General features: G+C 41.6%; 1 protein-coding gene across 2 annotated transcripts in view; it reads left to right on the top strand.

Moving 5' to 3' along the window:
* The window catches only part of COL4A4 (collagen type IV alpha 4 chain), a 119,515-nt gene that overhangs the window by 84,962 nt on the left and 20,145 nt on the right, over positions 1 to 14,408 (top strand). Inside the window, exons 36-41 of one of the 2 annotated variants that reach the window (XR_010380703.1) lie at positions 2,455 to 2,529; positions 5,831 to 5,938; positions 6,546 to 6,653; positions 12,467 to 12,538; positions 13,674 to 13,811; positions 13,901 to 14,014. Coding sequence is in view for 1 of the 2 variants with exons in the window: in XM_031452294.2 (XP_031308154.2) it covers positions 2,455 to 2,529; positions 5,831 to 5,938; positions 6,546 to 6,653; positions 12,467 to 12,538; positions 13,674 to 13,802; positions 13,901 to 14,014 (606 nt within the window). In the remaining variant the exon portion in view is untranslated. The remainder of the gene's footprint in view (positions 1 to 2,454; positions 2,530 to 5,830; positions 5,939 to 6,545; positions 6,654 to 12,466; positions 12,539 to 13,673; positions 13,812 to 13,900; positions 14,015 to 14,408) is intronic. The other variant, XM_031452294.2, reaches the window with a different exon arrangement.

Raw genomic sequence — 14,408 nt, 5'->3', positions numbered from 1 at the left:
TTCGTGCGTCATTCAGATCCCAGGGTACCATACAGGAAACAGCACAGCTGCAGGCACGTCATGCCTTCCTCCCTGGTGGGAATCCTCGTGTCAGTCCTTGTCGTGACTGCAGCTCCTTAAGTGGCAGCTCAGGTGCAAGGGGGCAGATCCACACTGGCGGTCAGTGTCCACCTTAGCGTAGAAGCGCCATGCCCAGAGGAGCCAGTATCTCTTCTGAGGACTCCGTGAGTCCAGCTTTTAGAGTCCCGGTCACAACAGTCACAGACAGAGAAAGTCAAAGCCAGGACTTGCTGCCAGGTGTGAATAGTTCACTTCAGAATTCCCAGGCCATGCATAATTTACAGTTGGGTTATTTTTACCGTAATCCAAGGGTCAGCAAATGCGCTTTTTCTCAAAGGGCCGGATCATACATAATTTCAGCTTTTTGTTCTCTGCTGCAGCTGTGCATGAAAGCACATATAGTGTGAAAGCAGCCCTAGACAGTCTGCAAACAGGGGGTGTGGCTGTGTTCCAATAAAACTTTATTTACAACAGGCTGCAGGCTGGATCTGGCCCCACAGGCCTTAGTTTAATTTGTGACAAAAATAATGTTGCCTTGTAACACAGCTGACATTCTACCTTTTTCAGGTTTCCATTGAAACAGAAACAGAAAGTTAACCCAAGATCAAAAATGTCCTTAGAGAAAGAGGTCTCATTAGCCCTTTATTCAGACAAACAAGTGCAAACAAACAAAAATCAGTATATCTTAAATTGCACTGTTTGTATAGAAGTTTTGATATTTTTACTATTTTTGTATACCATTGGGTTAATATTTTTCTTTAAATCTTTAAAATGATCCACCTTTTAAACCTTAGCCTTAACCTCACTATCTGTGAATTCACAGAATTGATGTAGTTATATTTTATTTTAATACAGATTAAAGTAAATAACTTTAAAATATAGAACAGTAGTTAATGGACTACCGAAAAATCCTCTCCTTTACTACAATGAAACATGTTTTACACTTTGAGAGACATTCCATAACTAACATAATTGTTGTAAGAAGAACAAAATGAACCATGTACACTTATTTACTCAAAAGGATAATATAGATTTCCTCTTCAGAAATAGTTACAAATAGGGACCTTTTCATATTTGGTTTTTGACATTTTACAGCATCAGCGTTCAGCACTCACTCCTCTTCTACTCGTCTATGCATTTATTGTAGTCTCTCTGTCTCTCTCAAAGTACAAACCTATTTCTCCTCATTTTCTTCCTACTTGTCTTTGTCCATGTTTTTAAGGAAGTGAAATGCACTGAAGATTCCTGGAGTAAAAGCTGTCTCATGGAGCCAAAAGATAAAACATAAAGTTCCGCCAGACCATAGGCTGATGGAGCCTAGCCCCTGGGCAACCTATGGTTTCTCTCTTAAGCCTTTCCTGCTTTTCCCCATGGTCTGTTTTTCATTTACCTGCCTTCCAACTAGTTTTATCACTCTCTATTCAGTATCCTTTCTTGATCTTTCTGGATGTGTTTGGATTACACTGTAACATGCTCTTTATCAGGACATCGTGATAACTTACATCATGAAAATCCTTTCAATTTCTGCCTCAATATCAAAAGACCTCAAATTCTTACTTTCTATTACAATTTCTCAAGGAAAGACTGGCTGACTGGGATGGACCAGATTCCTGCCCTCAAATGATTAGCCACAATTATGACTAGGGTCAGGTGTCAGAGAACCTTCTATAAAGTGTGCGTCCCCTTAAAAAGGGTTTCAGTAGGCAGGTCCTCTAAAACATGCCTAATTAGCTCTCTTCCTCTCTAGTAACCCCCTCGATTGTCTTGCCTTCCCTGCCTCTCCATTTTGAGTCCTCCATTTGTAATGGGCTCCCAGCTATACTGTAAGTCCTTGTGTCTGGAAGGACGCAGCGGCAGAGTGGAACAGCTCTGTGGGACTGTGGGAGTCACCGCTACAATGGCCTTTGAATGTGCTGTCTCTTGTGAAGTCATCAGTAAGACGGCTTTTTGTGATTTTGTTTTTTTTGACAAGGACACTGAGTTGAGCTTCCTTGCCGAGAGCCTGAAATGTGATTACAGCAGCTGAAACAGTGACAATTTCTGCTTCCTGTTTCTAAAAAACAATATAAGGGTGCAGTCAATCAGTGCCAAGTAATTTTTTAAATAGATACATAAATTTGAAGCTATTTAAGAAAATTTAAAAACTCAAACTTATTAAGATTTACAGTTTATGATTGTTATGAACTATAAAATAGTGTGTGTGTGTGTTTAAATCACATCTTGCATCTACGTTTCTATTTGTTCTTATGTAGGGAAAAAAAAGCATTTTTTCAAAAATCCTCTCCTGGAACATTTGAAGATAGATTATAAAGACAAATATCATGAAAGTTAAGTCACTTGTGTGAACAAAATTAAATTCTCTTAATAATGTTATGTGCACTTTATCACTTACAGGATACAAAGGTGAACCTGCAGATCAGTTTGGCCCACCTGGTCCAAAGGGTGAGCCAGGTAGCCCTGGATTTCCAGGTATAGTTACATAGTTTTCTTATTAAAACAAAAAAGAAATATTTGGTTGAAAAAACAGAATGATTACTTCATCCTTCCAGCTGGCAATGATCATATCAATATTTCCTTCTCTCTTTACCCATTGAGATACATATCAGAAGGATTATGTACACACACTGACCTGGATTCACCATCTTTTTTCCACCATGGCTCCCATGACCTATGATGTTAACAACACACCTCCCTAGGCATGTCCGGGTTTGGACAGGGTCAAAAATGACTATAGCTAGCAATCAGAATTTGGACTATTTTGCAATTTCTATAACCAAAAATGATACATTAGCAATAACCACTCCCCTGACTACAGCTGCAGGTTGTCATTCCAGCCCTGTCTTTTTCCTACTCAGAAAAGCAGAGCAGTGTTATTGCTGACATATCATTGAATACCTCATTTACTAAGTAAACCAAACCGAAAAAAGTAAAACCTCATCACCAACCACACAGCTCAGTTATTCAAAACAGTACTTTATCAGTAACAACTGACGTGTAATCCATCAGAACAAACAGACTGTGATGTACCAGTGAGCTCTTAGTCTCCAGTAGAGGCTGCTTCTACAGTAGACGACCCACAGCGGACAAAATGTACACACCTTTTTACTTAGTAAATCCACTTGTAAGAATATATCTTAAACCAATCAGTAATCAGGCCAGTGTACAAAAATGAGCACACAGGGATATCTGCTGTGTGGAAAGAACAAATGCTTATCCACAGATGACTGGTTCAGTAAGTGATACCCAGTGCCATTCAACTGATAGTGGGCAGGTTAGAAACCAGGAGTGTATTTAGATGGGTCCCTTGTAAATTAAATCATCTCATATGAATAATTTTGTGCATTAGCTTAAAAATCTCTTTGGTGATAGCCCTATGCCATCCCATACAATAGGAAGAATGTCTGAGCAGAAATATTATGGGAAATTTATTTCTTTGTTTTTCTACCATAAGGTTGCTAAAATGGAAGTCTAACAGAAAAGCAAGCTATTATAATGGCAAAAAAAAAATTCCTTCCCCACTGCCTTTCCTGTGGGTCTTTTACCTGTGGCATGGTCAAAGAGATTATTTAGATAATATAATATTTTAACTGAAATGTACAGGTTATGTGTTATGTTTGGAGGGGAAAATAGCTTTGAGGTTAGCATTCTGGAGATTTGTAATAAGCACCAGAGCGAGGTCTCAGAAAGGAAAATCAGTGGTTCAAAGTCGACCTCTGTTATCACCAAGCATGCGGTCTCGGGCAAGTTGCTCGTCATCTCGGAGCTCAGTTTCCCCACTTGTAAACTGGCCCTATGCATATTACAGGTTGTTCTGAGATCAAATGAGATTGCTTGAAAGCAATCTGTAAACTGAAAATTGCTACCCAAATGTAAAGTGTAATTAATTCATCATCGTCATCATCAGTCAGCGAAGCTCTAAGAGATTTTTCCACACTTACTGGTATTTTTGTGTAAACCCATAAGATAGTAAGATTTTTACAAGCTGAGAGTCATCCAAAATGGAAGACTTTGATATTACCTAACGTTTTGAATTAAAAATCATAACTCTGAATTATTTTACATATAGGCTAACTTTTTGAAGAAAATTTGCCAGAGTGTAATTTCCATGGTCTTGTGTGGTTAGCATCATTTAAATTGTAGCTTTAGCTTAAATTTTTAAAATTATATCATATGTTATTCACCAGCACAGAGTTTACCTAAATATGCAATTTCCACTGACTGGAAAAATCTGCACTGAATTTGAACAAGCCTAACAAGAAGGCATAGATCTGTAGCCGGTCTCGGGGCATCTGATATGATTACACTGTGTTCAGTGCTCCCTCCTACTCCTTTATTTTGGAAGAAAATACAGTACAGATTAACTCAGGAGTTCTGTTCTTAATACAACTGTGATTGGAGAGGCAAGCCTTTCAACAGTTCAGTTTTTTTCATTTGGAGTTGGGAAAATGCTGCCTTACATTTACTGCAGGAATATTTTCAGGATAAATAAAATAATACACTATGAAGCTCGTAGACCTTAATTTGATCAGGGAGCAAGTATAGACTAAAGTGAGCTTGTTTCTTATGTGTTATAATAATGACTGTGAGCCCCATGGGTTGGTAAATACAGAACTGCATATTTTATCTGTAGATTCAACTGGTCATTTTCAGCACAGACTATTGGTTGATCCTATAAAGATTAAAGTCATACATTATAAATAAAACACATGGGAAGTCATCTTCCCCAGTCATCAGAGAAGTGTAATTTAAAGTAAGTCGGAAATAGCATTTCATCCTTACTAAATTAGCAAGAAAACAAACGGACAAACTAAAAAGTTATCAGTGAGCGCACGGCACACTCTTGGAGCTGTGATCGTGGGGCTGAGGGTGGGTTACAGGCGGCGGTGTGAGTTGGTGGAACACTTATCCAAACCATTTAGCAACCATTTTTTATCAAGAACCTGATGCTGAATGGTCTGTTTTAGAAGACTAAGCACAACTGGGGACTGTAGTAGGCTTTTTTTTTTTTAACCTAATAGATGTATCCGCCAGATGCAATGTGAGGTTCTGGACTGGGACTCGGTGTGGACAGGCCAGCTGTGAAGGACATTAAGGGGACAAGTGAGGCAACTCAAGTATGGAATGAGTATTAGATGATGTTAAGGATTGTTATTAATGTTCTTGGCTGTGATAATGTTATTTTGGCCACTAGGTAAACATTCTTATTTTTCAGACATACCTCCTGAAATATTAAGGGATGAAATTCCATGATGTCTGTGATTTACTTTAAAATACTTCAGCATTTAAAAATGCATTAAAAAAGAACCAAAATAATGTACTGTGCTACCTAAAAATTCTACTCCTAAGAATTTTTCCTAAAGAAATAGTTTAGTAGGAGAAAAAAATTGATTAAAGATATATGAAGATTATTATGCACAACAGCAAGAGTTAGAAATCACTTGGATGGCTAATAGGAGAGAAAATTAGATTAATTAATTTAATTAGGGTTAACTCAATAAGCTATGAGCCAGTTGTTTAAAAACAATAATTAGGAAAATGATATCAAACTTGGAAAATGACAATACAATGCTAATTAAAATCAGAATATAAACTCTTGGGTCTTAGAAGTGTTTATTTTCAAATTTTCCTTAATGTTATCTTTTCAATAGAAAAACTGTACATGTTAAAAAGTAAGAATAGGAAAGAAAAGGCTGAAATTGGAGATTTTATAGACTCACCGCCTCGAAGAGCAATCTACAACTAGTCAGATGTTTGGTCCTTCTTTCTTTAGGACTTCTGGGACCACCTGGAGAGCAGGGCTTGCCTGGTATTCAAGGACCTGGAGGACCACCGGGAAGGCCAGGACTACCTGGCCCCTCTGGACCAGCAGGGTATCCAGGTACCTTGAAAGAAGCTTGGACATTTCCGGGCACTCCTCTGTCTCTTGGTGTATTGGAAGGAGCCAACCTTCACTTAGACCTGGTTCAGGTCTGGCTCTGCCATTTTCTAGACCTGTGACTTTGGACAAGTCACTTAAAATTACCTTTTCCTCACCTGTAAGTTGGAGCTAGTCTGATATCACTGGGTTGGTCTGGGAGTATATGAAGGCAGCTGTTACATGCCTAGGAGGATGCCAGGCACAAAGTGATGGTCTGACAGAGAAGAGCTTCTTTCCAGTGCCCCCCCCCACCCCCACCCCAATGCACCTGCCATTCAGGATGCTGGTTTCCTTCTTTCCTTTAGACTTAAGGCAAACAGCACACATACAACACAGCATTTTATTTTCCTGCCATTCAGAATAAAGTGAAAGTTTCAAATCATAATTGGCAACCTTAATCAATCAGAAATGTATTTTCTCCTCCTGAGGTTAAGTTAGGAGGCCTAGGAAGGAAAAGTAATAAAATAATATTCCCAGTGACCCATGTATTAAGAACATAGATGACCTTCCCAGTTAATGAAACTCATAGATCATCTGGGTGTCTGTCAAACCTTCCTGTCGTCCTCAGGTAATCCAGGTGTGCCTGGGCTGAGGGGGCCTCCGGGAGAAATGGGGGACCCCGGGCCGAGAGGCCTCACGGGGGATCCAGGGATGCCAGGTCTTCCGGGAATAAAAGGTAAGCCAAAAGGAAGGCCAGCCCATCAGACAGCTCCAAGCCCAGCGATGCTCTGCAAGTTCATAGCACCTCTCCCGCATCCCAGGGACATTGCTCTGGGGCCTGGCTCATTTCCAGGATGCCCATCGGCCCCGCTTATTCTGTCTTCCTTGGGCAGTACTCCTCTAGAGTCTTGACCCACCTCTGCTGAAATGCTGCTGCCACCACCTCGTTTCTGAGGGCACTACTTCCAGAGTTTTCCATAAAGTTCAGGCCCATCCATTTATTCTCTCCCCAGACAGTTAGCTCTTGCTGTGTCCTAGATTCTGTGTTGGACCCTAGGCACACAATTTTGAAGAAAATAGACATGGCTCCTGCGTTTGCAGAGCTCAGAGTTTAGTAGGGGAGATAGATATTAAATATATATCTGCCAGTCATGACAAGTGGAAGGAAGAGAGAAAAAATAAGATGCTGAGGAGAAAGAGGAACTAGTATTCATTATCTTTGTTTGATAAAGAAACCCTTTTTTCCTGGTTAAGTTTTTTGGCCTTTAGAAGTATAGCAGACTGGTTATAAGTTTGGTGAAATAGAATAGAATAGAATAGAATAGATATAATTTGTTATTAACAAATGTTTATGCCCCTCCATTCATCCACGATACTTCCTCCTTTTCAGTCCATTTCTTTCACTTTGGAAAAAATGTTTTTCCATAGGTTTTATATGTATACCTTTAGCATAACATCTGTGTTGTATCCCCCTTGTTGGTTTAGAGGTCTTTCTCACCAAGTAGAATATAATTTTTAAAAAAGCAAGAACTATTTTTATATCCTTGTCACCAATAGATTCCCCATAAGTCTATTGGTTGGTTATTGTATTTATTTATCTATAAAAATAAATAAAATTTTAAATAAATTTAAAAATATAATATACAAATATATAATATATAAAATATGTAAATTTATTTTTACAAATAAATAAGTACTTACAACTAATTAATTAATGGAAAAATAGAGGAATGAACAACTGAGGTTGAAGGTCAAGTCTCGGTAGATTTCTGTAACCAAGATTCCTCTGTCTCCTTCCTTCCTTTTCTTCCCACTTACCTTCTGCTCATTGGCTCATTCATACACCAAATTTTGATAAAATAAGAAGTACCTGCTCTCAGAAGAATGGGAAATCCCTTCTTTGGGGCTTACTCAGTTTATTGTTTTGAAAATCCAATTAATGTTTTTCCCACACTCTTACCTCTTCCTTCATCAGACAGATTTCAGATAATTCCAGTTTTCCAGCAAGTAGTAGTGTAGTAAATATTACCTGGTGCCTCTGCAGAGAGGGAAGCCATTTATTTTGAAGAGTTGGTACACGTACATATTTCTACACAGCCAAGTAACTTGACGGGAAAAGCTCCCATCACAAGACAAAATATCTTCGTACTGTTTTTCTTCTTTTTCCTTGTCTTCACTGGCATTTTTAGTCACATGAAGTGTCATGATTGGTGATAAGTTTAGGGTTCCAAGTAAAATGATCATTCTGTTATTTTAGGAGTCCCTCTGGCTATTGTGGCGGTTTCCTGTCTCTGGCAATCCGTCCAGCCCCGGTGGGGTAGTCTTTGATGCTTTTTTGAGTGTCTGGAAGACAAAATTGGTAAAGAACCAAAAGAAAACATTTCCCACTATTTTACTTCTGCTGTATCGCCACTTTTTCCAACTCTCCTAGTTTAAGAAAAAAGCCAAGATTTTCAAGTGGCTTGGTGCCATTCTACACACCCAGTTTGACAAAAATGACAAAATTTATTTTGCTATTGCTGTTCCTTCCTTGCCTTGAATTAGTTTACATTTATCACCCAACTTCAGTATGATGTTATTGAAAAACTAACGGCTAACGACTTTGCTTGAATAACAAAATTATTTCCAATTGCACCATAATTCAGTGCTCTGAAATAGTAAGTTTGTCAAGAAGAGAAGGTGAGAAAAATGAATATATCAACCCAAATATTCACAGCAGTGCACAGATGGATCCTGCAGTGTTGCTTCCTGACCACGCAGTGTCACTGTTTCACTGCAAACAGCCCAGGGAACTACCAGTCTTGTTTGGAAAAACACAAAACAGTGAGAGACATTCCTAAGAATGAAAATGTCTACAGTATAAATCCATTGTTGCCGTTTATCACTCTGATAGGAAAATGAACTGCACTCCAGCAGAAACACTTTGAACTGAGAAACTAAATATTTGAGGTATGTTCTAAATAAGTCAAGGGGACTGATTATCTTGTTTGAACAGACCAGCTGCTGAACTCAAAGTTGTTCGCTTGGCCAGGACAGGCCATATGGATCCTGAGTCCTGCTTGTGTTCAAGCAGATTTAAAATTTAACTTCGACATATATAAAAACAGCTCGATTCTTAGATTTACATTTTCCAGTACCTATGCCTCTAAAAGGAAGGTGCTTGATTCCTAGCTAGGCATTCAAATAAGACTGGACAAAGGAAAGCTAAAGACAGTAATCTTCAGCATGAGAACGTGTAGAGACTGTGGGCGGGGTTATTTTGGTTGGTGGCAGGTAAACTATTTCATAAGAAAAAAAGCACCTGGAAATGGCTTTTCTCAGCCATGGACGTGCCAGGCACCTTAGAACTGTGAAAATCATGGAAACATCCTCCTTCCCTTTTTTTGGCCAGATTGTCCCCTCCTGCCCTGTCCCCACAGCACTTACCACTCAGGGTAACTGCCTGTTTGTTCTGTCAAGTCAGAGGCTGTTTCTTTCTTTTCCTCGTTGTCTCGTCAGCGCTTGTCACCGAGTACATCTGGGGACCGAGACTCCATGGTTAAGACACCATGTCTTAGATCTTGTGCGTCTCCTAGGAGGCACTCATCTGTTTTCTGAATTAAAAAACCATTCAGTCTTATTTCAGAATCGGTTTTGATTAAGTGTTCCACTTTGTTCAACCATTACCTGTAGTCACAAAGAAAGGTCTCTCTTTCCCATCTTTAAAGTTAGGGTGACCAGCTGTCCCGGTGTGCCCAGGACCGGGGATGCTCAGGACATAGGACTTTCAGTGCTTGGAAGATGGAAGCCACTGGCAGGCAGGGACAAGTTGGTCACCCTATAAAAAGTATAAAGGCCGTTAGAGGCCCCTGGGGCATAAAGTGGCATTTCCAGGCTTTCGAACAAAGGAAAACCTCAGAGTGGGAATCTGGTCCCAAAGAGTCTGCTGCCTAACACAGATGGAAACTGCAATTATGATTACGGCTGGGGTGGGAGATTTGAGTCTCCCTGGTTAGAGGAGGGCCCCCGGCCTGTGAGCTGCAGTGAGATGCAGCCTCAAATGATGGTCGTTAAGCAAGAGGACGACCAGAGAGGTGAATAAAAAATCCTCATTACCAAGGAATGTGCTTTGTTAGACTAATTGCCTCTCATCTGCCCTGTATGTATTTTATGCATGAACAACTTTCTGATTTAGAGATGGGGCTGATAAAAAGCTTCCAATAAAAAGGAAAAATTGCCCTCAAAACCCTACCCAGATGTAACTGCATTCAATTTAGAAAGATAACGTTGGGTCAGATAAGAGTCGGCCAGTTCAGCAGTGGTGGGGGGCTGGGATGGTGACAGCACAGGGTCTGGATGTGTTGATGTGACAATGGAGAGTTGGCAGAAGCTGAGACATTCCACCCCCAGCCAAGTCCTCCAAGCCATTAATCCTGGTGGCTTAAGCTGGAGATCAAAACACATTGAAATAGTGAAGTAGTCTCAAAAAATGTATCATCATTTCAGATAGATGGCAATAAATATCCGGATTTGGCAGATGAAGAAGGTCTGTGTGTTCTTTTGGTGCAAACTTGAAACATTTGCTCAGAAATAGAAAAGAGAATTGGAAAATAAATTCAGCCAGAACCGGTAAAAATGTTTAGGAAATACAAGCTTTAGGGAAAATAAGGGTGCATTTACTTTTTTTGGGGGGGGTGCAAGAGAATGTAGCTAAACCTGTAATGAACCTACAACTGAATCACTGTGCTGTCCCTGAAACTAACACGACAATGTGAATCAAATACACTTCAACTTAAAAAAAAAAAAGAGAAGATGGCTCATTCGCAGCAATCTAACATTTAGATTTTAAAAATAGAATAACTTTGTTTCAAGTACCCATAAATAATAAAATGGAACCAACTAACTGATCCATCTTCCAACAGGATGTCTACAGAGGACGTGCTTTAATGAAGAGACAATAACTAGCACTTGAGTTATTTATACACAGGGGATAGCTCTAACTTCCCCAAATCTTCCACAGCCCATAAATCTATCAATGACAGATGTGACGTGCAAGTAGAGATTGGAGTCCACTCTTTTTTATAACTTTCTCTCCACCCATCCAGTCCCTCACCCTCCCTGCTCCAAATTTGTACGTTCATTCATTCACTCACTCGACAAACGTTTATTGAGCACTTACTGTCAGGAGATATGCCAAACAGTGCGTAGAAAGAGTAACAAGACCTGATCTTGCCCTCAACTGATTTACTCAAAGTAAACCAGTCACCGCAGACAGGTGCATTGTGCAGAGTGGGCTGGGCACCGGCCGAAGGGCATCGAGGGAGCTCCGTGTGGGTGTCCTGGGGAGGATGAGGGGCACTTCCGGGTGTTAGTCATCAGCTGAGGGTGTGAGACGGCAAGGTAGAGGCGTGTGACCCTAAAGTGGGTGAAAGGCTGGCTGTGCACTGAGGGGCTTCTAGCCTTGGATGAGAAAGAACAGTTCCTGGATGGAAATCCATTAATGAAATAGGAAGGTGACCGGGCGCTGCCTGGGGCTGAAAAGAAGATTCTTTTTCCCAGATCAACCAGTGAGACGTGCGTGAAGCACTTGGCAGAAGAATTAGTAGCCAGGAGATGTTCTGTTCCTGTTAGCGATCTGCCTCTCCCCTCCCTTCCTCCTTCCCTTCACTTCTTCCCTGTAAATCTATAGATTTATATATTATAAATATACATATTATATATAGTAAGTATATTATACGTATAGATATAAAGATCTCTATAAACGTATAGGTGTTCAGTGTTCAGTGACAACATCTGTAAAGTCAGATGAGTATATCTGTGGAGAACGACAGTGACAACTGACAGAAGGTTCTGAAAGGAGATCTTGTCTGAGTACAGAGAATAGCATTCTCAGTGATCATCATGATATAAATTTAGTCTCTGTAAAGAGGCATCAGAATGGTTCTCTTTGAAAGAAGTAGTTGCAAAGAACTAGCTACAGCCACACTTGACCTGCAGGCCTGTTTTTTCTGCTTAAAAAAAAAAAATCAATCGGGCCTGTATTCCCCAGAATGCCACAGGCCCCCCTGCCCCCATTGTCCTATGGCACTTATCTGACTAGATTCTGAAGAAAGGAGAATGTACCAACCAGGGTGGCGTGGGAAGGTTCTGAGTCTGGGGGAAAGATGGCCCAGCTTTGCTCCCACCCAGTCTCTTTCCTTGTCAAGGATGATTTTATTGTCATAAAACTGGAGGTCATTTCCTATACCAAGATTCAGTAATTCTGGGTTGTATCTGGTGAGAGAGATTCATGGTGCGGTCATAAACCACCAGCAGTGTGTTAAAACCAAAGAAAGGTGTGTGTTAAGCTGTCTTAACAGAAAACGTCCATCAAATGAAGGTGTTAAATGATGACCACTGGCATGGATTCCGCCCTGATAATGACGTTTAGGTGGTGAGATCTCATGGTTCCCGCCTGGAGAATCCGTCCCCATCAGCTGACCCTCCGCCGGACGGTGCCTGCAGGATGCAGCCAGAGACCTTGGCCAGCTAGCCTTCCCCTGTGGGTCACAGGCCTGTGATGTGTTTCAGGTCCTTCCGGGTCGCCGGGCCTGAACGGCTTGCATGGCTTAAAGGGTCAGAAAGGAACCAAAGGTGCTTCAGGTAAGAGAAAACCCTTTGTAAGAGGCTGAACTGCAATCACTGGACCAGGAAATCCGCTGGTGTTTCCTCCCGTCATGAGATTTGGGTGCGAAACTAAGACACTGGTTTAGCTTAGAGACAGAATGTTGAAACTGTTTTTGGTGCTGAAGATGACAAATAAAAAGGACCCCTGAGAAACCCCTATTTCAGAAGGAATGGTTGGTTAACAGTGACTTTTGTTAATACTGCTGGTGACTATCTATTAAAAATACTCCGAATAATTGCTCAGTTGGAGCTAGATTTCAAAATGTTATGAATAACAAATAAAGTAGTCGGGACTTTGGGGGTATTGTTTTAAGTGTAGTGATGCCAAGTATGACCACGCAGGTCTAATTAGCGTTTCTAGCCTCCCTCCATAGCCTGCTGCTCAAACAAGTTACCTGAACACATGGCTGTGATTTTTGATATCACACATGAGCTGATCATCCACAGTGCAGCTGGTTCTGTAGAGTGCACGTTGGTTGCATTACTTTTCAGAGAAACAGCGCACAATCAGACAAGGTAACTGGAATCAGACTTGCAGATTCGAGGGACTGCAGGAAAAGGACTGAATTGTCGGGCTGCTGGGTTGGGATCTGTCGCTGGGGAGGGACAAAACCTTTATACAGTTTGGAAGATCAAGAAGTCATTTAGGTCACTTAGGATGCGTTTCGTGGCTCTTCCGAATAGTCTGATAAAATGTGTGCCCTCCACGAGAAACCAGTGAAGTTCTCCCTTTTCACCGTGAAACTGCACAATGGTTCTATGTATTTGCCAGTTTCCACCACTGAATTTCAAACCAGTTTGTTCACAGTCACTTACTGTCAGATCTCATTTGTTTCACTCTTTCCATTGGAAAGGTTGAAGCTGTCGTGTTTTTGAATCTGGGAAATATTCAAATCTTGTCTCTGCTGGACAAGCGTGATGGGTCTTAAGAGAGCAGATGGCAACCCAGGAAGGGTCGCCGCCATTCGGGTCGCCCTTGCAGCCAGTGGCTGGTCCCAGAAGAACCGGCTGCTCCCCTGTCATGTGCTTATTTGGACGCAATTTCTTTGCAGACGCCACAACAGGGACACACAGGAGAACATGCAGTGCTAATGCTGTTTTCCTCATTAAGGTTCACATGAAATGGGCCCACCAGGTCCACCGGGAATACCTGGGCCAAAAGGGGAGCCAGGAGACCCCGGGAGCCCAGGAATTTCTCCTCCAGGACTTTTTGGAGAAAAAGGCCCCCCAGGCCCCCCAGGCCCCCCAGGTAAGAAGCAGCACGCTTTGCCCTTCTCTCAATGACTAAATCCAAACCTTCCAATGTAATAAGACTAACATCTGACCTTGTCCCTCCAGGGAGAGCTGGACCGCCTGGTCCCGCAGGTGCCCCAGGAAGAGCTCCTAAGGGTGACATTCCGGACCCAGGTCTGCCTGGAGATCAGGGACCTCCTGGCCCCGATGGTCCAAGAGGTATGAGAAACACTTTTCCCATCGCCGGCTTGATGCTGAGCAGAGGGTGCAGAAGGGGCAAGCAGGAGGCTCTCTCATCTATTTGTTGGTCTCAGCACCTGCACATACAGCATGTCCGCTGGCTGGCCCAGAGTGACAGGACCCAGACCTGACGCACACACAGAAGCAGAGTCTCTTCCCGTGCCTACTAACAGTAGATTTTGTTCCTCTCATCAGTTCACCAGCACAAACTCTAGCAAGTTTAACAAAGTAAGACTGGACCCAAGCAGGTCAGGGAGTTGGGAAAAGGGCATAGCTCGGTGCAGTGTTTTGCCAAATGCAGACAGTCACATTCCCACCAGCTCACAGAGCTCTTCCAGAGAAGCACAAACCCACTGCCTTTCAATCTTTAGAA

The sequence above is a fragment of the Camelus dromedarius genome, chromosome 4 (assembly GCF_036321535.1).
Source record: "Camelus dromedarius isolate mCamDro1 chromosome 4, mCamDro1.pat, whole genome shotgun sequence".
NCBI lineage: Eukaryota > Metazoa > Chordata > Mammalia > Artiodactyla > Camelidae > Camelus > Camelus dromedarius.
The sequence above is the reverse complement of the archived record's forward strand: the minus strand, read 5'-3'. Positions and strand labels throughout refer to the sequence as shown.